The 25,227-nt window shown below is 36.9% G+C and overlaps 3 protein-coding genes across 4 annotated transcripts; all 3 read left to right on the top strand.

Annotated features, from left to right (window-relative positions):
• The first annotated feature begins 848 nt into the window (after nucleotides 1-848).
• LOC106965130 (thrombin-like enzyme elegaxobin-1) lies at nucleotides 849-2,846 on the top strand. Its single transcript, XM_015061047.1, has 6 exons — nucleotides 849-1,080; nucleotides 1,273-1,462; nucleotides 1,539-1,721; nucleotides 1,877-1,941; nucleotides 2,166-2,314; nucleotides 2,413-2,846. The coding sequence occupies exons 1-6, from the start codon at nucleotides 1,044-1,046 to the stop codon at nucleotides 2,572-2,574; spliced, it is 786 nt and encodes a 261-aa protein (XP_014916533.1). The 5' UTR covers nucleotides 849-1,043; the 3' UTR covers nucleotides 2,575-2,846.
• A 4,905-nt stretch (nucleotides 2,847-7,751) lies between these two features.
• Nucleotides 7,752-9,325, top strand: her7 (hairy and enhancer of split related-7). Its single transcript, XM_015061048.1, has 3 exons — nucleotides 7,752-7,854; nucleotides 7,982-8,074; nucleotides 8,176-9,325. The coding sequence occupies exons 1-3, from the start codon at nucleotides 7,810-7,812 to the stop codon at nucleotides 8,695-8,697; spliced, it is 660 nt and encodes a 219-aa protein (XP_014916534.1). The 5' UTR covers nucleotides 7,752-7,809; the 3' UTR covers nucleotides 8,698-9,325.
• Nucleotides 9,326-15,455: 6,130 nt separating this feature from the next.
• On the top strand, nucleotides 15,456-24,628 carry LOC106965129 (probable myosin light chain kinase DDB_G0282429). 2 transcript variants are annotated; one of them, XM_015061044.1, is made up of 6 exons: nucleotides 15,456-15,466; nucleotides 18,521-18,575; nucleotides 20,167-20,313; nucleotides 21,473-21,611; nucleotides 22,160-22,267; nucleotides 23,272-24,628. In XM_015061044.1, exons 3-6 carry the CDS (start codon nucleotides 20,168-20,170, stop codon nucleotides 24,118-24,120), a joined length of 1,242 nt encoding a protein of 413 aa, XP_014916530.1. In that variant the 5' UTR covers nucleotides 15,456-15,466; nucleotides 18,521-18,575; nucleotide 20,167; the 3' UTR covers nucleotides 24,121-24,628. The 2 variants fall into 2 exon arrangements, with proteins under 2 accessions (XP_014916530.1, XP_014916532.1); XM_015061046.1 differs by lacking the exon at nucleotides 15,456-15,466 and having other exon boundaries at nucleotides 18,536-18,575; nucleotides 20,149-20,313.
• Nucleotides 24,629-25,227: the final 599 nt, after the last annotated feature.

A 25,227-nucleotide genomic window follows, 5' to 3' on the forward strand; every position in this document is an offset into this window, starting at 1 on the left:
TCAGTAATTACTGATCTTCATATCAGCATTGATTTCATCGTGGTTCGGCCGTTTGCAGCAGATTGACAGTCATGATAGGGGTCAGGTTAAGGAATCTGATTCATTTGCTCATTTACAGTTGTTAACTCCACATGACAACAATATTTGACATGGAGCGTTTATATTTTTGTTCAGTGTATGTTCATCAATATTAAGAAACTATTTATTTAAAACAAGCTCGTTTGTCTTACTGAAAAGTTACTTGTAAGTTACTTTTGTTTTGTTTATCATGTACTAAGATATTTGCATTAGGAACTACACCAAAATACTTGGTAAGATTTTCTGCTTTTATAGTTTTTATAGTAAATCATATTAAAGCCAGGAAACATGGCTGACAGAAGAGGACCTGTCATTTTTAGAAGAATTAAATTTGTCTGTATCTTTAATGTAAATCATCACACCAGTTAAAATTTTACTTTAGTATTTTTTTAGATATGATTTTAATTAATGCTTTAACCAGAATTTTCATTTAAGTGACAAATTCATTTAGTTTTAATTTATTTAATGTAATTTTGAGCCATTAATGTCATCAATGATGAAAGTTAAAGCTTTACGTTTTATTGAAATGGTGAATGGTTAAAATCTTTGTGTGCAGATTACTGCCTGCTGTGGTAGAGATGATGTACCAACAGTTTATTTCCTATGTGAATACAATTTCTTATACATATTTAAATGCTGCATAAACCAGTAGCAATTACATTTAAATGGATGAATGTGAATTTTACATTTATCTGATGTCATTAGAGCCGTTTAAGTTTATATACTTTAAATCAAGTTCATTTTTCAGCTTTTAAAGTCTTTTTTTGTGACTCTTCATCAAACTATAGTTTGAGTTTCTTTAGAACGATGAGTTGGTAAAGTTCCACTGTATCCACTTGACAATGCGCTGTGGTTCAGTTCAGTGTCCGTCCTGTGATTGGTGGCTTCCTGTCCAACAGGAAGTTATGAACAGAGTTTAAAAGCTGCTGCAGGACAGCAGACATTCACAGGAAGCTGGACCAGCAATGGCTCTGCTGAAGGTTCTGCTGCTGCTGGGGCTGGGTGAGTCAGACACACTGGACACACTGGACACACTGGAGACACTGGAGACACTGGACACATGTCCATTCACTCTGAATGCTATGAATTATGTTGATCTGTTTTATTTTATCCTTTTCATTATAAGCTGACATGTTGGTTCCTTATTTCTACTGTGTGAATTTAATTTGCTAAAACAGCAACTTTCTTCTCCAGGTGTTGCAGTGAGTTCAGTGTCTTTGCAGAAGAGAGTCATAGGAGGTAAAAAGTGTAGAGATGATGAGCGACAGTATCATGTGAAGATCACTGGACAAAGTCAAACAGAGAACTATTTTTGTGGAGGATCTCTGATCAGTGATCAGTGGGTTCTGACTGCAGCTCACTGCTGGGAGTCAGATCCAGGATGGTGAGTCAGGAAACGATCTACTGAAAAATCACCAATAACTATTTGTTTCTCTAATAATTGTGTTTTATTTGCATAGGGTTATTAAGGCACATCTAGGAGTTCATCCTAAAGGTACTCCAGTGGTGACTTACACAATCACTCGACATGAAATTTACAGAGACATCAACGGTCGTGAACATGACATCATGCTCCTGAAGCTGCCAAGACAAACAACAATCCAACCAATCAGACTAGCCACCTGTCCAGATACTCTCCTACTGTAAGTTTTGTCTTTCTTAAATCGGACAATTTTCTTCTTGATCTTTAACAAGAAGCAAAGTTCATGCAGGAATATTTTTCAGATCTGGTCTCTGAGGGTCGGATTATTTTTTGAAGGTGACTTATATTTCTGCTTTTGTTTCTCGTGTGTTTCAGCGGCACTAAGGTTCAGATTGCAGGTTATGGAGCCGCAAAAGCTGGATTTTTTTTCAAAAAAAGAAGTAAGTTTATGTTTTTGTTGTTACCTCAAAATGACAAATTATGTAAATCAGCTTTCAAGCTCTCTGCTGAAGCTGCAGTAAGCAGAGTTTCTGAAAAGTCAGGTCATAATACATAATCTGAAATAAACTAGTTAATAATTACAAACAATAAGGTAAAACCCTGAACAAAATGTTCTGACACCGAGACAGGCCTAACATTTGTTTCTTCTTCTTTTCATTTAAAGTTCCCCATACTCCAGATGAACTTCAGTGTGCAGAACTTGAGGTTGAAAAACATGAGAAAATGGAAAAGGCTTTGGTAAAACTTAAAGTCTATAGTCGCAGTTACCAGCACTGGAACTGTGCTAAAAGCTCCGGGAAGGACACATCTGGGGTTAGTTTTCTATTTTGAGCTGATAAACCTGACGCTGTCTCTAATTTACTGGATAAATCACAGCAGCAAAACAACTAAAAGCTTTGTGTTTGTCACAGGGCGACTCTGGAGGAGGATGGGTGTTCAACAACAGGCTGTATGGCGTTCATGCCTTCACTGGAGATCCAAAGTATGCCTGCAGTAAACCAACTGGTTTCATGGACGTCTGTGCGTACATTGGGTGGATAAGACAAATAATTTATGGTCGAAACAATGGGTAAATGAAACAACTTGGACGTAAAATCCAGTGTGTCTGACATGTAGCTAAATGTTCACAGTGTCATAAAATCACAAAGTTCAAGTTAACCTTGAAATTTCAGTTTTCAGTTGATTCATTTTCTGATTTACAGATGAATTATTTGGGGAGTAAATTATTGTATTCAAGTTAATCTGTGATAAAATCTAATTTATGAATAAGTAAAGCTGCTGTTTGTAATAATCAGTACATAATATCCACTGTCACATGACTAGAAAATAAATGGCTGTTATCTGATCAGATTGTCTCTTGTGCTTATTTCTGGTTATTAGTGAAGAAAATAATGGAAACATTTGTAGTTTCAGGTTGAGAAATGTTATTTAATGATCTATTCACTTCTGCCTTGTTGCTTTAAACAGCTGCTGTTAAACTCATCATTAAAGAGACCAAGACTAAAAATACAGATAAAGGAAACAGACTATACAGAAAACTAGAGGTGGTTCTTTCCAGTTCAGAAGAAGCATTTAAAAAATTGTCATATGTTTAGGCTAAACAACATTAATTAAAGGAGGAGGTGTTCATACACCACTCCACTGCAGGCCTTATATGGACTTCCTTTCCACATCATATTCAAAGTCATTTTATCATTTTTTTCAATTTTATTCATTATTCAATGTTTAACTAGTGTATCTACTTCACTGACTCAGTTGCTTCGGATGCAGATGTGGGTTTTCTTCCGCTGGGTTTTTGACAATTAGTTAAATGTTTAACTAGATGTCAAAATCTGACATTGTTTTGCATTTATTTTATTTTTTTTTCTTCGAAACCTCTCTGTGGCTGATCAGTCTCTGTCAACATTCCTTGATGTTACTGTCGTTGCATCAGAACTTTTCATTTTGATGACACATTCACTGACATAAAGAGCTGCCTTAGAGAAACAAGAAATTTATTGTGAATTGTCTTGAATCACAATTACTACTAGATGTTCAATTTGTATTAAATGTTTTAGGAAATGCTCCAGTTATTGTGCAAACGTGAAAAATGAACCAAAAGATCTGAGAGAAACTGGAAAACTAAAAATCTGAAGTCTGAAGAACTTCTTCACATTGAGTTACAGATTATTGTATTTTAAAAGATTTTTTTTTCAACTCTTCCTTAAAACATGTCGAGTTTCAGATTACTAGAAAAATGACATTTGATTCCCTTAAAATGAACCTTAAATGGTAGAAAAACGAAGCAGAAATGTGAGCAGCCAGCAGCCAGTAAGCAGTTTGGATTTATTTATTTTCAATTTATAGAGCAGCGGATACTTTGATGCTGATAAAATGGAGAATAATCAGAGACATGAAGACTGGGGAACACTTGTTGGTTGATGAGTGGCAGGTATTCACAAACATCCATCACCCCAGCTGGAGCGCGGCATGCAAGGGGTGGATTGTCAGTGAATGAAATGACTCCATAAAGCAAGTTGTTGTGCACCACTCCTCCTCCAGAGTTGCCCTGTGGGAAGCAGACATCGTTCTGAATATGCTGGTTTGATGACAGGATCAGTGCTGAATGTCTGGTGAAGATGTTGGACCTACATGACGGACGTCTCTGATTGGCGCTCAGACCAGGAAGACGTTTCCGTTTTCAGCGTGTCTTTGGAAGCCGACGACATTCATGTTGATGCACTGAAGACGGAGAGCCACGGGCGCTGGGACGACAATCATTTCATCATATTCACACAACTTCCTTCCTGAAGGTGGCCCCAGGCACATGCAAGTTAAGCGACTGACTGGCAGTAGAACGATCTAGCTAACTAAATGAAACCTGGATATGTGGCTCCTATTGATTTAGGGAAAATAAGGCAGAAAACATCTTAAAACAACTCAGATTCTTTTTTCTCGCTCTCTCTGTTGGTCACGCTACACACAGACTTGTTGTAATAGCAACTGACTGTCAACAATACCAGTAAATTACTAAGATTCAACTCCAAAAACACTCAAACATTTCCCACACAAAGAACAGAATATTCAGTTCATTAAAGTTTTATATTTTTAGACCTGATGTTAATTTTATGATTATTGATAAGTGATTGTTGTGGTTGATCAGCTTTACAGCAGTAGCTAAATGTAACAGCAGTGGTAGATTAGCTTAGATTAGCTCATTTAATGACTGCTCACAGTGATGTGTTGATTTAAAATGTTGATTCATCTTCCTGGTAGATTTCCATCTCAGTTTGGAAACACTTTCACGTTTATCTCTCAGGTTTTTATTTTTGGTTCCTCTTTCTAATCCTGACTGGGAAAATAAAAATATTTTAATCTGCATGACTGAGAGAAAGAGTCAATGTGGCAAATCCTTGCAACATCTGGACGCCGGCTTTGCTAAAACAGGGAGAGGATGCATGTGAAACCTGCAGTTTGTGACCCAAAATGGACATTTTCTAAATCGATTGAGTTGAACTTTCCTTTAAAGTTTATAAAACTTTTCATTACTGAGTTTTGGTCACAGAGGTCAGATGAGCTGATTTTCTCAGCAGCAGATTGAAGGAGCTTCATGGATCTTTAATTAAAATGTTGAGCAATTTTCCTGTGGATACAGCCATTAGTGATCAGGTACATAATTTCTTTATTAATCTCTGGTTGGTGTCCTGCAGGCAGAACATGGCAACAATGGAAATCAAAGTTTATGTCTAGAACATATTTAAAACAAAACTCTACACAAGACATAAATCATAAATAAAAACACTAAAATTAGAACATAAAACAATGAAACACTGTGAAATAAGGATCAAAATACATGAAGATAGTCAGATATTCTGCACAGTAAAAGCTCAAATATGTTGAAGCAGAAAAGCCCAGGTTGAAGCACAGCTTTGACCTCTGACCCCTGAGGGAGCTCAAGCGGTTCTATCAAAGCTGACAGACAGGAGTAAACAGTTTACTGGTTTTATTTTGTTATGACTTTTTGACTAATTCAGTTTTAATTAGTTTTTGCTTGTTCTTATTATTGCTCAGCGGCCCTATATGCTGGGGCAAAAGGGGACAGTGGCCCCTCAAATAAACATCTTACCCCCTCAAATGAAACTCTGTCACAATCCGGGTTCTTCCCCCGTGTTACATTCATACAATAAGTTTATTAAACGCAGTATTGGGTATAGAAACTGGGTATCTGTGCGTAGTGACGCCTGTGATTACAATGTGTCGGACTCCACGTGTTTGAACGTCAATCTGCATTTGCAAAGAAGTGCCAGGCTCACCGGTTAGGGAAGGAAGGGGGCTTCAAATGATGAATTTAAAACAGGAGTCACGCGTGCATAATCACCTCCTCTGTGTTTCCCACGGCGATCCTCCGCATCATCAAAGGCGAACATCAAACAATAGCGGCGCGGCAGCACGAGACAGTGGGTGCAAATGGCACGCGTGCACCCCAGTGACAAGGAGGCGCGAATGTAAAACCCGCATTTACAACCTGCGTGCGGAAACGCAAAAGGCGTGAAAGGAGACGCGTCGGCACTCGCCGGAGGTTCGCGGACAGATAGAAGTGAAAAGATGAAACACTCTGAAGAACCAAAGGAAAAAAGAAAAAGTCAGGCTTCTGTTGCATATTCAGACATGAGCTGCAAATATGGCCGTGAAGTGGAAGTGGAACTATTGTGTTTTTTCAAATGATTTAACAAGTTATTTAGAAAGTGTACCCACTTCTGATTTGCCAAAATGAAATCCGGGACTTCTATTCACTTTCAGAAGTAAAATAAAAAAGAAGACATACAAATAATGATTTGATTTGCAGTTTTTAGCCATAGTGAGACATGGTAGTGGCATCAAAGTGCTGAGGGATTCTTTTCTTTAGCAGGAGCTGAGAAGCTGGTAGAGCATTAATGGATTAAGTAAATAAATATTTTTTGGGGAAAATTCAGTTAGAAGTTACAAAGGATAGGACATTTTCATGCAACAGAAAAACAGCCTTAAGCATACAAAAATAGATGAAAGCATATTCATGTGTTTAAATGTCCTAGTGAAAGTTCAATAGGGAGGAGTTTTTGTTGTTTGCAATTTTAGTCTCTAAATGTAAAAGGGTTGATTAAGAATGAGAGGAGGACTGGAAATGCAAGCCACACTTTTCAGATATCTGCTTAAAAATTGAAACTACATATATTTTCACTTCATCTCTGTGAAATTTTTTGTTGATCCGCAACACAAAATTCCAATAAAATGTGTTTAATTTTGAGGTTGCACCAATGCTACGCTGGTGTTAAAGTGTTGTAAACCCATTAATAAATACACCATTCATATATAGAATAATTTACAAAAATAATTTCAAATTTAAAGTCACTCTTAATGTGCGATAGTTTACAACACTTTCAAACCCACTGATGAAAATGAAGTGAGTTTTTTTTCTTCTGTTGCTGAAGCCATAAAGAAAACTGCTGGAATATCCAAACCTGAAGTTGTTTGTCACAAAGTGTCAGAATTAGAATGATGCTTATTTTTTATTTATAACTGATTGCAAAATTGAAAAGCAGATGCATATTTAACATTTTTAGCTTTGATCTAATGAAGAAATGGTCTTTAAAAGATGTTTCAGGTACACAAATTCTTGAAGTTGGACCAACCATGATTAAATTTAAAAAAAATGAAACAAAATGGGTTTCTGCACAAGTCAACTCTCAACTTGCTTCATAATTGCTAAATGCTGATGTCTTACAAAATAATCAAGCAGAAGAACATTATGATGTTCAAATCATATATGTATGTTTTTTTTCTATCACACTTTATTGTCATGATGCAAAATGCTTTTGTTCAGACTGAAGAGCACAAATAATTTGCAAAGTGGGAAGAATTGAAAACCTGAGAGTGTATTTCTTGCATTTCACTTTTTTTTTCAATTATTGCGTTACACTATTCTTTTTCAATTATTCTGTCATGTTTTCATATTTTTATCTGTGCTCTTGTGTTTTGTGGTAAAAAGTTTAGAAAAGTGGACTTTAATCTGCAGGATTTGCTTCCTTTTATCATAAAAACAAGACATTGTGAGGAACTGGAATGTGACTTGACTGATGAGCAGTTGGTGGGTGTGGGGCTGAGGGTGGGTCCGGGGGCTGTGAAGGTCTGCAGGGGCTGGAGGAAGGAGGGACCTGAAAGGGAGGGAGGGACCTGCTGGGAGGAGGTAAAAGCATAAGCAAGAGGCCCGAGGCTCACTACCTGATCAGTCACAGACTGGGAAGGAAGCAGCTTTTCCTGGATGAGAACAGAACTTTGGGAAGTCCAGGATAATGAAGCTGCTGCAAGAAACTGACGATGCAACAAGGAAGAGAAAGGTACTACTGAGAATGCTTGCAACTTATGCAGCAATACTAACATTTTTGGTTTTATTTGCAGAGAACTAAATGTAAGAATGTTTAAATGAGATCCCCAAACTTTGGTCAATCCTCTTCTCGCTTCCAGCTGATGAAATCTCAGGTGGAGAAACGTCGAAGGGAGAGAATGAATCACAGTCTGGAGCGTCTGAGGACCATGCTGCTGCAGGAGCCTCAACAAGTAAATACAATTTAAAGTGGAAACATGTTTAGTTTCTGTATGCAACACAAGAAAGATCTGCAGTGCTTGTTGTTAAATCTATTTAACTGCCATTGCTGCAGGGAGGGATGCAGCAGAAGGCAGAGAAAGCTGAGATTCTGGAGCACACTGTTCTCTTCCTGCAAAGAAACGCCAAAGAACTCAGGGAAAAGATGGGAGGCCAGAAATACTCCTTCCAGGACGGGTTCTCCAGCTGCCTGCAGAGGGCGTCGCAGTTCCTGGGTCCTGAAGGGAAAGGCCTCTGGCTCGGACCGGTCCTGGACGCCACCTTCTCTGCCCGCTTCCCACGCTCACACAGCCACTCTGCAGCCGCCCGCATCAAAACCTCCATCTCCATGACCCACACCAAGTCCCTGCTCCAGATGCTGAGGCTGAGGTCCAAGTCCAGTCAGCAGACGCAGGCCTCAGGGGCGAGCACCTCGGCTTGGCCGCGCAGATTCTCAGCCCAACAGAGCTTCCCCATGATTCCCCAGCAGCCTCAGATGCAAAGTGGGCTGGAGATGGGAGCGGAGAGGCCGGGGAGCAAAGAGAGCTCGTCCCAGAGCGGGACCCTCAGCCAGACTTTATGGAGACCATGGCCCTGATCATCACAACCCCCAAAACCCCAGAACTCTCAATAACCACCCACCCCTCCATTAAAACTGCTTCTGTTTTCATTCTACTCTCAAAAAATATCCTAACTCTCATCTCTCTCTAAGCTTTCACCTGTAAATAATGTAAAAGAAACCTCATGATTTGTAGCTGTAGTATTTTTGATAAGGTTGACTCCCTCCAGTAGCTCAGAAAGTGTGGCGGCCGTGTTATCTGCTGGCAGGCACGCAGGGATTTTCGTGGACCAGGACCGGATCTGGATCCTCTGGGTTGGCTGGCTGGCACCGCTGCTGTGCTGAAGAGCGACTGGAGAGGTGAGTATCCCTGACATCCGTCTTCCCCGTGCCTTTAACTCCCAGACCTGTGTGATTAGAGTCAGTGATGCTAGTGTGAATAATGATCGAGTCTCCGTCCGTCACATTTCCAGGTGTGGAACCTGGAGGTTTGAGTTTGGGAGAGAGCCCTCAGTTTTTCCATCTCAGTGCCGTCATATCTGCAACATCTGTGGCTCTGAGTACAAAATAACACACACACCGTCCCACAGATATTCACGTTTATCTTGTCTGTTTTGCACAATAATTTATTCTGCTGTTCTCCCTATGGTGAGCATTATTCTGTTTTTTTTATATATATAGAAACCAATAAAACATTTGTTAAAATGTAAAAAGACATGTTAAGTGATTTTTTCCCCTCTGACATGGAGGCCTTTTGTCTTCAGTGGTAGTTCTCTTTAGCAGGTGTGAAGCAGGACTTCCTGTTCAGCTAAAACATCCAGGTGTGAAGTCTCTGTGCGATAAAAGCTCAGGAGAAGCGATAAAGAATGACAAAAATGTTACAATATATGGAGTCAAATAGAAAAACAAGTTAATATTTTCTTGTGACGAATCACTGTAGAAATAAATCCATCTCAGTTTGTAGACGAGGCCGTTCAATTTTAACATTTCTAATGGATTAGTGTCAATGGTAAAGGCGTATAACATCAAAAATAGAATTATTAGTTGATTTCGATTGATTTATAAAACCTCAGTTCACAATAAAAGCCATAACTGGAGGAAAAGCTAGTTCTACAAAGTGTTACCTCACAGACGCTGAACTCAAATGCACCCCACACTTTTCAGATTTATATAAATAAAAAGTGTAAAGAAAACCAAGTAGTAGTAAACTGTAAAAAAAAAAAAAAATGTTTGTCTCCTTACAAATTTGTCAGTTTTTTTTCATAGATGATCAAATAATCTGAAAATCAGACCAAAATAACTTCAATAAATCCAGGACACAGTTTCCAAATGATTTTTTTGTTCACTAGGGAACAAATTCTGTCTGAATCAAACTAACTGTTAAATTAAATGCACTTATCTCTTAAACTCCACAAAATAATGAATTTTTAAGTAGAATGAAAGTTTAAAAGTTTCCCATTTTTTAGCATATTTCTAAATTGAATCATCATTCATTTAACTCAGTTTTCTTTCAACTGAGAAAAGTTGACTTTTCTCAGTTTTGAGGCGACTTTTGTTTGTAGTTAAAGAACTAAAAATATATTTCAATGAATGGGAAACAATGTTTGTGTCTGCATGATTTATAGTTTCTAAGTCACTGAATGGCCTTGTACCAAAACATTTTAAAGACCTGTTTTGCTCCAACGTCTGGTTCCATTCTGCTGTGTCTCCTGAACAAACCAGAACCAAACATGGAGAAGCAGCTTTAATTTTTATCCTCCTCTAATCTAGAACAAACTTACAGAAAACTGGAAAACAGCTGAAACACTGAGTTCCTTTTCAATCAAGACAAAACCCTCTTTTGCTCAGAATTGCCTTTGATTAATAATATGAAGTGTAGCTGTTTGTTTGTTTGTTTGTTGTTTTATTTTCCTTGTAATCTTGAAAAGAACTTTGAATTGTTCTGTTGGTGAAAATGTGTTAAATGACCTTTCCTTTTCTTGTCTTAAAATGACTTTGTAGGTCTTCCCAAACTGTTAGATTTTATTGATTTTGTTTCTCATCTGTTCTTGGATTTCTTTGGATCAGGATCTGATGTTTTGCCTTTTCCCTATTTCATATTGTCAGACAGGTTCTTGATCTCTATATAGATCTACTCAAGTTATCTTTCTCTGATTTTTTTTATATGAATCAAAACATTTAAGAGTGACAACAAAACTAAATTGGGATTTTTTTATTGTACTTTCTATTGTACGCTTATTCTGTAAAACTTTTGTCTTTCTTTCTCTTGCGATTACTTTTTTAAATTGCAAAGTTAAGTTTTGATCTCTGAAACGGGCATCCTGTAAGGTACAAATGCTAAGCCTGCTTATAATTATCCTCATAGTTATACTCATAGTTAATAAACAACTTAAACCCAAACAGCTTTTGTTTCATTTATTCAGAAACAAAGAACAGCTTCTATGTAGCAAAACTGGTTAGGCTCTGTTTTCACATTTAGATCAAACATGTTGGTGAGCAGGAGAAAGGAGCACATTTCAGCACAAGGAGCTGTAAAAAGTAAGGGTGCCCCGATTTATCTGGCAGCCAATTTATCTATTTCCTTAATTTTGGAGGATCAGTGATTGGTTGATCTTATCCCCGATCTTATCTACTTCACCAAAGGAATAAAAAACAGGCCACTGCCCTCTTCTGCTCTGCAGTGAGAGGTTGGACTGATAGATCCGCTCACCAGCTCATGTCTGCACCTTTACAAAAGTCACCCCACTGTTGCCAACTCAGCCACTTTCTAGCTCTAGGTAGTGACGGTTCAGACAAAAAAAAAAAAAAATGTATCAGCCAAAATCGCAACCAGCAGGTCAAGTTTTTTAAATTTTGTAATCAGCGACTGGCCAGAAAACTGCAATCACTGGACCCCTAGTAAAATGAGTATAAAGTGTTGGAGTCAAGCTATTTGAAAGTTCAAACTCCATCCTTTTATTCTCCATTAAAATTAATTAAAATGCTAAATTGTAATTTATAACATCATGTCCCAGAACTCCAGATGTGTTTAAATAATGACCAACCACTCACATCCTGATGAAACCGTTCAATGTTCTTTAAAATATTACAGATGGGAATATAGAATATAGGATACTCTGAAGATATGATTTTTTTTCTTTAACAGTTGTTTCTGTTTGAAATCATTTCAAAGCATAAATCTTTTTCTTATATTTATACTTTGTAGATTTTTATTCATGGAGTAAAATAACAGGACCTGTGCATCACTTTGCTCCCACTTGACAATTGTTCTTTGCTTGGTGATGAACTATGTCAAACCAATATTAATAGAATATGAATATTAGTGATAAGGTTCAGGGAGTGAGAATACTTTTTTAAGACAATATATAAAATAAATGTTATACACTTTAATACATTTTCACAAACATTTAGCTTCCAAACCAACCTGCTGGGTCTCGGTCTAATTAAAGTCAGCAAATATATTTTCAGATGTATTGTCTTTATATGCAAATGTATAAATGGCTTCACTTCAAGGCTTTACATCTGCGAAATAAACATTTGATACCGACATGACAGTGGAAATGCTAAGCGGATAAGCCTCCAGTGCGCATGCTCGCCTTTGTTTTCATGGTAATCAGCCTCCATCCTAACATCAGATGCCTTTTAAGGGTCCGTTTGTTTTCCACGCGTGTCTGCTGACAACTGCAGTTCAAAGGACATGAAATGCGGACTTAATTTGGTGGGGGTCAGACTAAAAGCTTTAAGGATTTAAAGTTCGAAAAATCTGCATATAAACGTTCCCATAATTGTGAAAGTTTACTATTGAATTAGCACAGTAGACTATGATAAAAAAAAAAAAAAAATCTTGAAAGCGAAACTTTATTTGATATTTTTAAAATAAAAAGTTGAAGAAATACCAAAGATCGCTGAAGCACTTCGGCAGTCTTTTTTCAGTATTGTTCCTAGTTTTATATTTCTTGGAAGTTTCTCCCGGAACCTTTTCCAGCTTTTTCTCGTGGGAAAGCGAAACACCAGCTTCCATTTGCGCTTTGATTACGTGTTGGAACTGCCGCATCGCTAACAGTCCTTGTGATGCACACTTTACGCACTCTGGTGCGAAGTCAGGTTCCGCTAAATGCGCATCTTCAATTAGGCCTGTGGGAAAGTCTCTGTTCGGTCCTTCCCAACGAAATGTCTCTCATTTGGTTACATTTTCACACCTCTGGTTTTAAAGAAGAAGAACTGAACTCGTGTAAAGTCCTGCAGTGCTGACATTTGTTTCAGTGGAATCTGGGAACCAGACAGTCACACCTCAAATTATTTTAAAAATGATTTAATAAATATCATTTGCGCACGAATGCGATTTAGCATCTCTGTTATTTTATGGTATAGTTTTTATTTACCCATTATTTTATTTTCTGTTTTCATTTAGCGTTTTAAAAATGTAAAGGCAATTTTCTGCATATTCATCTTTAGACGTTTTTTTTGTTTTTAGAGAACATTACCTGAGGTCATGCCCTCTAATAATGTTCCTCTAAATTGTAATTAAAAATAATAAATAAATATGTTTTGGTAGAATGTCAAGATGCAAAGGAAAACATTAAAGTTAATAAAGAGTCAGAACAGCTGCCTTCTGTTGGGGTTTTTTAAATTAACTCAAGCTCTGTAAAGAACCAGACACAAGACCAATGAGGTTTTTTATTCCTTCCTTTGCAAAGGGAGAGATCCACAACCTCTAACTCGCCCAGGATCAAAGGTTGGTGAGCTCTGCTCAACTCTGCTTGGGAACTGACTTTTATTATGATAACCTTCTTCAGTGGAACTGTGCTGAGATAACAGAACAGATGGACCCCTAGAGTGGGAAATTATATCATAGATAAAGAAAGAACCTTAACCCTTGTGCATGCGAGGACTGAGGCAAACATACAGTTCTACATGTGCGGGGTTGGACCCCATTTCTAAACACAAGGGTTAGAGAACAATTGATCAGAGCCAGCTAGGCAACCGAACACACCGAGATAAAACACTCAAATAAAAATGATAAAACAATGATTAGTTTTAACCCTTCACAATTGTTGTTGGTAACTACATGTTCTCGGTGCGTAAACGGCAAACGGCACAAACTCTTTGCAACACGCAGACAAACGTCGCACAGGCTGGACGTGTGACAGTGGGAGCGTGTCCTGCAGCTCTGTTCTCATCGTGGGAATGTGGATCGGGAAGCTTCATCCTCACTTTATTACCTGCTAAATCTGATGCATCTCTGACAAAGTCTGTCTGCTGTGAAGAGACTTGACCCCACGTTCCCACACCACGCACACGCGTGAACTGTATTGGAGAAAAGTTGTGGTAAAAGTTTTAATGAGTTTTAAGCTGTTGAACGAGAAGGATCGATTTTTTTACATGTTTTCTGCCAAAACAAAACAGATGTTTATTTTTGGCTTAACCTTTTAACTGCTGGTGAAAGGTTAACTTTGGCGCCTTGCGCGTAAAATGACGGATTCTCTGACGTTTGACAAAAGCCAGCTCCTTTTTAAGCTAATTTACTTAAAAAGAAAAAAAAAATAAATCATTTTGTCGGATATTTTCTTACATTTTTATGACACAGAATTCAATTTCATCTAAGTTTATCTATTAAATACTAATATGTAACATTTCTGAGCTCATTTGGAATTGACACATGCCCTACAGGTTCACTTTCCATCCCCTCCGAACCAGAAGAACCACATAAAATCACCTGAAGTTGTACTAGAAAAGACATTCTAAAACACTTCACTGCTACCTTATCTATTGGATTTTGTATGTGTTTCATAGCGTGCCATATCTAAATATATAATAGTATATATTTAGAAATATATCATATAGTGTATATTCCTGGCTGTTTCCCTATCATGTGTCAGAAGAATAAAAAATCTTCCCAGAATTTTATCTTAAAAAAGAAATTAATTAAAATAACCGAAGAAAACAAACACATTTTTTTTTTTAAATCTGCAAGTAAATAATTAAAACGGTACTAATATAAATTAAGGGAAAATACGTGAAAAACAATAACATATTGATAACAATGAACTGAGTATTATACGTTTTATTATGGTATATCTAATTATTACAAGTTTAAAGCAACAAAACTGTTAGAATCTATGCTACATAGCAAATGTTGTCATGTGAAGAGTTGAAGTGAAAAGTTTTGTTTCCATAGGAACAAAATCCTCACTCTTTGATTTTACGCATCAGATATCTGTAAATCCCCACGTGCGCAGCTTCAACAGTCAGAAAACATCCCGTCAATCCTGTGAATTGGATGAGAACAGCTGCGCACTCTTTACCTGAACATGTTTTATACTGGAGATGTTCTTCAGTTCAGTCAGATCTGGGTTCGTGTGAACAGAAGCCTCCAGTTCCACATCTATCAGATTTCCGTGAAGCTCGGAAGAGTCGTCTTCATTTACCTCGGAGCTCCCCACTGGCTTCACGGATGTTTGTCATGCATGTAAATCAGTTCCGCACGAGATTGTGACACCTTGGGGGCGCGTGCTGTTCACAGTTAGGGGCACATGGACGCCACCAGCTCCACAGTGGGGAGTGGGAGGGGGGATTTGATCGGGGTCCTCTGGAGCGCCAGGTTGTCTGCGTTCTTCCTCTGGATCTCCTCTCAGAAATCAATTCTTTGTTTAATTTAGCTTTACTCTATGACAATAATTCATTATAAACATCTATAAAATCCAAACCGTGCTGTTCAAGAGCTTAAAAACAGTTCAAAAAGTTCTCAATACAGTTATAATCTGTAAATAGTGCCTTACGTCCTCCAACTATCTGCTTCTCTCCAGATGTGAGTTTGGACTGCATGAATTCAAAGCAAGAGGAAATAGTGTGAAAACAGTCCGTTTTATTGGTTTTAAATCTAAAAACTCAAAACTCCATATAATTTTTGTTAATCTCGATGCCTGTCTGTTTGCTGGCAAGTCGGAGCTGATCGAGAGATTTCCATATGAAAATGACGTATTTCAAACGCTGTAGCAAAACCTATAAATGCTGGATGATGAAATGCACTCTTCTACCTTAACTACATTGGATCAGGTGATAAAATAAATACAATGAGATCCATTTCATTTTGTGCGTAAAATGTGCCATATCCGTGCGTAACGTTGGTTCGCCTCTTGGTTGGACATGAAATAAGAACAAATGGGATTAAATCAGCGCATAAGGTATATGATTGTTGCTTTTGGATCCACCAAAGCATGACTTTATCCGCAGCCTTTTTTCAGCAGCTCAACACATTTGCATGTCATCTGCCGCCTCGGTACGTGGGAAGCATTAGCACCTCTTTGTGCGCCAGCCTTTTGTCAACGACCTTCCAGTTTCAGCAGCTAATAAAGCTGTAAACGAAACGCTGTTTTCCCTGTTCCCACGAGAAATCCACGTCTTTGTAAAGACTGGAGGAGACCGAAATGTTCAGGCGTGAACTCAAAATCAAACAACATAGACGTTTGAAATCAAAACAGATTTTTATTGAATTTTTCAGACGTTTAGATGTTTGCGTTAGGGTTCTATATGCAAATGCAATTGCCTTTAGTCCTGGGATGGATTGAGATAGCCACCAGAGCTCCAGCAGCCCTACAAGGAAAAGCGGGGTTTAGATATATGCATAGATTAATTACATTAGTTAATAATCAGTTATTGTAGAGAGTTGTTGGAGGCCACATTCAAGCAGCATCAGCCTCCCAAAATATTAAACAAGCACCTCTATTTACAAAAAAACTGTTTAGAAAAATAACAATTTGGTTTATTAATGGAAATACTATTAAACCCATGCCAAACATACTAACATTTCTCCAAGAGCACATCAACAACTCATCCAAGATGTCAACAAGAACCCAGACTATCATTTAAAACGTTGCATGGCTTCCAAACCAGAAAATTCTCCAATCTGGTTGAATTAAAAAAAAAAAAAAAAAAAAAAAAAAAAAAAAAACTGCAAAGTACAGTCGGCCAAAACGTCTTCTCAATGATGGATTCATTTAGAAAGACATTAACAAAGTCGTTAACAGACTTTGTCTTTATATCCCTACCCCCAGATCTCAGTAGTTTCTGTAATAACTGAAGCTGCGTGCTGACTCAGGATCATTCCTGCTTAAACATAATAACTTTTATTTTGTTTCTGCTCAGACAGAGAAAGTTATGGCACATCCACGCATTGATTATTGATTTTCTTGAAAGTTCAATCTCTTCTAACATAAAGATAACCAAGTTATAGAATAATTGCCCATTGGCTTAAACAAGTCCTGTTCTTTTTACCGTTGAAAACGTTGTGATCAAAAAACAAACATACAATAAAAAACGTGTATGAGTTACTAAAATAACGTTGTTGTTTTTTACTTTAAATATACTTTTTATTAACTTTGTCAAGTATTACTTGCAAAAGGAACATATTAATTTACATAATTCAAATTTGATTTGAGAATTACTGTTGAAGTTAAATTGATTTCATTAAATGTTTATTCTGATGCTCGGTCGACCAACAGATGGCGCTGTTACACTGTTCTTTTCATCGCGGTGGCAGAATTTCTGAAACTTTCCAACTCGGCTAAATCAGAGCAATGCCTTTTAACACTTCATTCACATTTCAGTTTGTGATTTAAAGCTACAGAGTGAAAGAAAAGTTCATTCTGAGGATACAGTTTGTGTTTTGTTTTCTGCAACAGAACAGCCTAACCAGTTTAATAATGAATGAATGTTTCCCCAGCTTTATGTTTACATCCAGAAAAAAGATGTTTGAAGAACTGTGGCTGTTGCTTCTGTTTTTATAGCCTATAAATATTCATACTTATATAAATATTTATAAACACTGTTGCCTTGATATTCTGTGTACACTATATTTCAATATTTATACCAATGTACAATATCTTGTAATAAAATGGATGCTGAAATATTTAACAAAATATACCTGATATTTATGTTTTACATTTTAGCATACATATATAAAAATAATCATATTTGCTGAACAGTGTAAACAGTACTATTCTGCCTAAAAATGTTTTAAATAACCCTTTATGCTCTCCATTTAGTCTGAATCCCTTTAAATTTGTCTAGATCCAAAAATGCAACAAGTGCAACTTTAATAATAAAATATTTCTACCTTATAAACTATCATTCTTGTTCTTTTTTTAGCTTTGTGTCTGTCACACCAACTGTCTGCATTGTAATTCAAGGGTGATTAAAACTCTGATGTAATGTAGAATATTCAATATTAATTGTCTTTTTTTTTCCCTCACAGTAATGCTCCGGCGATATTTTGCTAAATTAAAGTATTTAGAAATGAAAGTGAAAGAAGAAAAGCTAATCGGAAGATTTGGGGAATATTTGTGGAGTGTGGAAGTGGAGAGCAGAGTTTCCGTCTCAACATGATTCAAACCTCCCACTCACTGAAACTTGACATCCAGTAGACAACAACATGGAGGCCAAACACAAAACTAAAGAAACATCCCAACTGCAAATAAACCGTCCCGAAGGTAGAATCTGTTTGAAAACATGGGGGAAAAAGAGATGTTTATCTTTTCTTTATATGTACATAAAAACTTTATCATCAACTTAATTTTATTTTCAAGCAAAATAATCTCAACAAAGAAGTGAAAAGGCAAAAATAAGACCTCCACTTATTGAGAACTGTACTTCATCATATACGTTGTTTTTCTCAAAGTGTGTTTTCCATGAATCATCTCAGGGAAACTCGCTCCTTTACTCACCCCAACCGTGACGCACCTGCTTATCATTGGTTTTGCTTACTTACGGTAAGCTCCTTTTAAAACAACGAGCAGGTATTTCTGTTTCAGGAAATGGGTCACAAAGAAAGAAGGTGTGGTTTGTCAGGGATAAAGAGAGACAGCTATGCAAACTCATGTTCAGACCTGACGGACCTTCTTCCCTTCAAGAGCAAAAAGGTAGGAGATGATCAATACCTGCATTTTTAGGACAAATGTTGAGAGAGCAGTGGATTCAGTTTATAGTTCAGTACAAAACTAAATGAAGAGTTTTAGATATTTCTGTTGTTGTGAAACTCCTCAATCTGGCCACTTTGTGTAAATGAACTCCATTAGAAATTATGTTTTTCACTTTCATGCTGTAAAACACAGGTTAGCATGTCAGCTGTTCCTGTGTCAGCCTGTCCAATGATAAACTTTTCATTTCTGGGTTAACAGGTTTGTCTGCTTTTTTATGCACCACTGACTGTGTGAAATTTTCCACAGAAGTCTGAAGATTTGAATGTGTTTAGATCAGGGCTGATCTTATTTACACAGCACATGAAAAGCTTGACAACAATTTTATTTTTAAGATTTTTCTTTACTTACTTTATGCTTGTGAACATTATTCTTGATGTTTTACATATTTATCCAGTTGTTTGGTTTCATGTTCACCTAATTTATTGTACTTCCTCCTGTGCAGTTCCACAGAAACCCTGAACCTGTTCATCATAAATGACACTCCCTTTTTAAGAAACTTGATCCAGTTGCTGGAAATAATCTGCTCTGTCAGCATATCTTAAAGAATGTTCATAATCAATTAATTATTAACAGTATTAATTAATCATTTATTCATTTTTATTTAGAAAATATTGTGACTGAAGGTTTGTAAATATTGTTTGGACTGGAGGAAAATGTTCTTTTAATGTGACAGCTTCTGTAAAAACACAGACACATTTTGAGTTTCTGAGGCAAAAAATTATTTCAGGCAACAGATTTGAAGTTTTTAGGATTTGCTGTCAAACAGCAGGAATGATTAAATATTAATTTCTGTGTAGGCAACAATATTTGTCCTCAGTTGGTTCTGAGCTAACCTGGTACATATCTGACAATCTCCAGAAATCCCCCCATTGTGGACAATAAAGGATATTTTTACTCTTTTCTATTGAAGCTTGTATTACAGTAAATGCAACTAGATAATAAAGTTAAATAAATAGAATAATTTAAAATTAATAAAAGGCTAAAGACCAAGTTAATTGTAATGCAGATATTTATTTGAAGGTAACATTTGGTTAGGAATATCTAATAGTAAAAATTATAACAACAACTAAGCCAACATCTGTGAAGTTGTTCCATAGGTGAGCATCTGGAGGCTTCTATGATTAAATTAGATCTAATCAATATGTTGGATTAAGATCATTAATATTATCAGAGTAACAGACTCTGTTTCTGGTCTCCATCATCCTTCATGCAGCTGAATGTTGCAGCAGCTCCAGAGTCAAATGTCCATATGAGAAATTTCCACTTGATTCTGTTTTTATAAAAATATCCTGAAAATTCCTGAAGGCGTTGCCACCGCTGGATGTAGCTTTTCCTTTTTCACAGCACGTGTTTTAATTTACACAGGAAATTACATCACAGTAGAACATACCATAGCATCAAATTATTAAATCAATTGAGACAGTGTAGCTTTCACCGCATAGTAATCAGTCCATCTCTCTAATTAGAGTATTTATTGAGGTTTTAATGGTGCTGCCCTGTTTTAACTCTCCAGTCTTGCCTGTTCCTCCAGCATGGCGTGGTCCACAGCAACGCTCGCTAAAGGCTGCTTTGGGAAAGTCTACCGGCAACAATACAAAGGCACCTGGGCTGCAGTGAAGAAAGTCCCCCAACATCTCATCGATCGGAAAGATCTGGAGAGAGAATGTGAAGTTTACAAGTAAGGACAAGATTCTGAGTTTAAAAAATACACATGCAACCTACACAAATTTAAATACAGTTACTATGTGCAGTTTAATGTTACGAACCAGACTTTTTAATGTGACTGGTGTCCTAAAGAAGTGTATCAGGAATGTTTTTCATGAGAAATATTTGTGTTTGTGGGGCTGTAACTGCTGTGACACACAGTCACAGCCATGCAGTTATAAAAACAGAAGTAATAAACAATATTTGTGACATTTTATTTAACTGAACTGAGGGCAAAAATGGCTCCTTGTCTTGCAAAGGTTGCAGACTCCTGCACCTTGCAAAACCAATCACCATTTTAGCACAAAATAACCATAAACTTTGATGTCTGTTCTTGAGATTTTATGTGGCAGACCATCACACAATAGTGCATCATTGTGCATAATTGCACAATTGAAGGAAAATAAAATATGATTTCAAGTTTACAATATTCAAGTCTTTGGCTTTTTCGTTTGCTAAACACCTTGAGCTCAGGCAGAGTGGATGGAGACTGTTTTTAGGGATGCACCTAATGCCTGCATCAACATTGTTATTGACTGATATTAGTCATTTTTTTCAGCTCTGTACAAGTCTGAGAAGTAAAACTGGGTCCATTTGTGTTCATTAAGTGTTTGTTTTTCAGGAGAGGCAGGTTTGGAACGGTTTGTTCAGTCATGTTTAACTGAAGGAGAGAAGCAATGCCGGGGTTTCACTTTGTCACAAGTGTGCAGAAATACACAGAGTTTATATATAATGTCAGCAAATATTTTTTATTGGGAATAACAGCAGTATTTATGGTGGATAACAATATCGGCCCAAGTTTTCATATCGATGCATCCCTAATCCGTTTTCAAATCTTGCCTCAGAATCTAAACATGATTTAGATTTGAACAAAACTGGACTCTGTTTGTTGGTGAATGAGCTTCTGCATTCAGGTGGTTGTGCTGCATTTTAAATAAAGGGTTAACTAAATGTGTAGGCTAAAAGTTTTAGCTTTAAACTGATAGAACAATTTGATAATTGTTTTTCCCTTCAGCTTCCCTACTGTGCAGTACTGTATAACCCAGATGATTTCCTGCCCTTTTGTCAGTGAATGTTATGATTTTATTTTATTTTTAATCTTCTGTTTCTTCTCTTCACCATTTGTTGTGCAGCAAAGCAGAACATCCCAACATAGTGAAGCTTCTGGGCAACATAACGCTCACTGATGGTAAATGGATTATTCCACTGGAGTTTATATTTGGAGAGGATTTGGAGACAACTATCTTCCAGTCAGCAAAATCCAAAATACAGGTAAGGATACTTTTAAAACAAAAGCAAATAAAAATATACCTAAGGTTATTTTATGTCATTCAGTCACACACAGCTGCATCCTGGTTGGACAAAGAAGCATTGTCTTAGATCCTTCCTCGCAGCTCAAAACGTGTTTGTAACCATGTTATATGTATTTTTTGTGGAGTTATCTGTTATTTACATTTTAAATATAATTTTCAGGTTTTTTCTTTAGTCTCTCAGTGACCAACACCTTTAAACTGCGTTCTTCAATTCTAAATTTCTTTTAGCCTCAAGAGAGATACAAATGTGATACAAAATAAAACCATCTTACAGGATTTAGCTTCTGCCTTTATTATAAATATCTATAACAGTTATATAGTTTGTGTTTATTTAATTGCTTCAGTTTTGAAAGATGAAAGTTGTGTCTGGTTATTTTATAGTTAACATATATTGCTTCACCACCGGTTTGCATGTCCTGACAAATTCACATTACATTCTTCCAACATGCAGCTAAATTTTGGCCTAAAGGTAATATTGGTTTGAACTTGATCTTCCTCCTTTTTCAGTTGACTCCATCAACTAAAGTCACCATCATTAGCGGTATGTGTGAAGGGCTGATGCACCTCCACCTAAACGACATCGTCCATCAAGATCTGAAGCCTGAAAACATCATGGTGAGTCGACACTAAGATCAGCACCAAAAGTTACACAAACATGAGCACAGAGTTGTTCAAAAGGAGGTGGAGTAAACACATTTTGTGATTACTGTAAATGGTAAGAAAGATTTGAATGCCACAATTACTGTTTTTTTTACCTACTTCAAGTTTTGTTGAAGACAATAACTGTAATGTTGCTCTTAAAAAATCCCAATTTTTAGCATCGTTCTGCAGAAGGAAGTCATTTAATAGTTTTATAAATGTGCTTTTTGAAAATCTGATATTGAATCAGAGTGAGCAGATTAAAAGAGAGCGAAGAAGCCACTGGACTGTTATCCAAAGAGGATATGCAAAAATAAAAACCAACACAACTACCTTATTAGCCAGGCAGCAAAATCAATCTCCAGGTGGCAGAAAGTTGTAAAGCAAATATGATCTTTGGAATGAACACAAAATACCGTTGACGGAATGAGAGAAGTAGCTGAGGAGACTTACAAAACAGGCACCCTTAAGAAAAATGTAAAAGCTTTCTTTAATGCGTTCAGGTCACCATCTGTAGCTAAATTTATTAAAAATCTGGCAGAATTCAGTTGTAATTTCTGCAGCAGTTCTGACCAGCACTATTACTGTGATACGTTTTATCAAATATTATCTTCTACTATAAAGAAAAAACCCCCCACCAAACTTTAATCTAACAAACACAGAAAACCATAAATAAAAAATCCCATAGCAAGAAATTTTTCATGATAAATGATAAATGATGTGATAAATGGCCACCCCTGTTTACAACCTTAATATCCAAATGCACATTTAGAGCTTCAAAATAAACTTTAACACTATTTCAGGTAATTACTTATGACAGGGTAGTTTATTTTTAAGACTATGATCATTTTTGAATGCATATGTAGCTTTTTCACCAGTGGCTATTGCAATAAAAAGTTATAAACTGTATTTTTCATCTCATGAATGCATTTTTAATTGAATTGATTTAATTTATGACTTCCTTAACTGTTTCCTGTCAGGTGGAACATGCGACAAACAGAGCAGTCATCATCGACCTGGGACTGGCAAAGTTTTTCAGACATGGCCTAAACTCGGCCATAGACATGGGGAACGAGGCGTACTCAGCTCCGGAGGTTCTCCGGTGGCGAAGCCAGCGAAATCAGCGTTCAGATGTCTGGGCCATGGGGAAGATCATCGCTGAGCTCTACGCCCGGGTCCGGCTCCACACGCCCTCCGTCTGTCCTGCTAAAGTCAAGGAGGTCATGCAAGGTCAGCCCTACTGCGACATTGTGTGCAAGATGGTGGAGCCGGACCCCGGAAACAGGGCCACCATGGTTAGCATCATAGACGAAATTCGAGTAACTGGAAGAACAGTTATAGAAAGCAGTACACCACCTAAAAATGTCCAAAACCTCCTAAAGCCACCATCACGTGAACACGCCGCCAGACCCAGACCCAGATCTGCATCACCAATGAAACCGAGGGGAAACCTGATCAACAGGAATCAGCTACCAGAAAAAAGAGACAATAAAGGCCCAGATCTACTGAAATGGGAGCGGACACCCAGACCAGAAATCAAACCTCTGCGTGGCCACATTGGACTGCCCAAGCATCCCGCCACAAAGCCGGCAGAGAACAGAAACAGACAAGAGGCTGCAGGTGGGACGGACATCACGGCCCAACTCATGAAGCTGAAGTTAAACCACGAAGCCGCGAAGGACCTTCCCAGTAGCTTACCGCAAACTGGAAAGGTGAAGGTCCAACGCGTTGAAAGGAAAAACGGGAAACTTGAAACGTGGGAGCAGACTGTGGTGACTCAGGACGGAAAGATTATCAAATATGATGATGTTATGATAAGCAGCACATAAGACATTCAGGGTTGAAGCTGTTATTATTGAGATAATCATAACAGTAGATTCAAAGGTCAGCCCTTCCAATTATTTGGAACAGTAATTAATCCAAAACTGTACAAAATCTACACATTTGTATTTAAGATAAAACAACATTATTTGTCTGTAAATATGTTCAAACAAGAACATTTTAAAAGGGTGTTTTGACTTCACCTGGTTAAAATATAGTAAAAAACTAAAACTAAAACATTTGAAAAATCTTCCTTTAAGCATCGTTTGCTACATAGTTATTAATTGGTTAATCAAAAGAAAGTCTCTACATCAGTTTGCACTGTTTTGATCTTAAGTTGAGCAGAAAAACCTGAGATTTTCACATCAATGTTAGAAATATTTTTTAGCTGTGTTTGCCTCCTTTGCTACAAATGATTGAATATTCACTAGAGATGGTATGTTATTGTATTTTAGGCAATAAATTATGTTCTTATTTAAAAAGAAATTGGATTGTTTATTTGTGTTTTATAATGTATTTCCAATATTATTTTAAAAAATGAGTGGATAAATAGAAAATCTGCAGAATGTGTCAATATTTTTTAGCAGATTAATCGTCAGAATTATCAATAGAATAATTGATTATTAAAATAATCATTGCAGATCTAAATATCTTTCAGACAATCTGTAACTTTAAGGACAATTTATTTAAAAAAAAGAACTTGTAAGAAAACATGCAAGTGAAGCTTTTCCGTTAAATGTTTCTCAGAAACAAGAATGTAACATGTGAGGGAAAAATGTTTACAATATCTGCAGCCTTTTTATGACACCATGATGGTTTATTGAAACAACCAGTAAAAGACTTGGACATAAAACGAGTGAATTACTGAAGAGGAGAAAACACATCTGCATAGTTCTGCCATTCAGTCTGGGTAAGCCTCCACAGTGATAACAAAAACAACTAAAATATGTCCTGTCCTCTTTTGTCCCTCATTGTGTCAGTAAGAAGCTGTAATTTTTATTTTTATTTTCTGTGGTTGTGTTTTTTCATTTTACCTGTGGTATTGCTCATCTACCTGTGTGATCTTTATCATTTTTGTGTTTTTTATTTATTGCCTCTTATCTAAAACTTGTTCT

This window comes from Poecilia latipinna, unplaced genomic scaffold (assembly GCF_001443285.1).
Source record: "Poecilia latipinna isolate Pla-1442-1.1 unplaced genomic scaffold, P_latipinna-1.0 Scaffold1773, whole genome shotgun sequence".
NCBI lineage: Eukaryota > Metazoa > Chordata > Actinopteri > Cyprinodontiformes > Poeciliidae > Poecilia > Poecilia latipinna.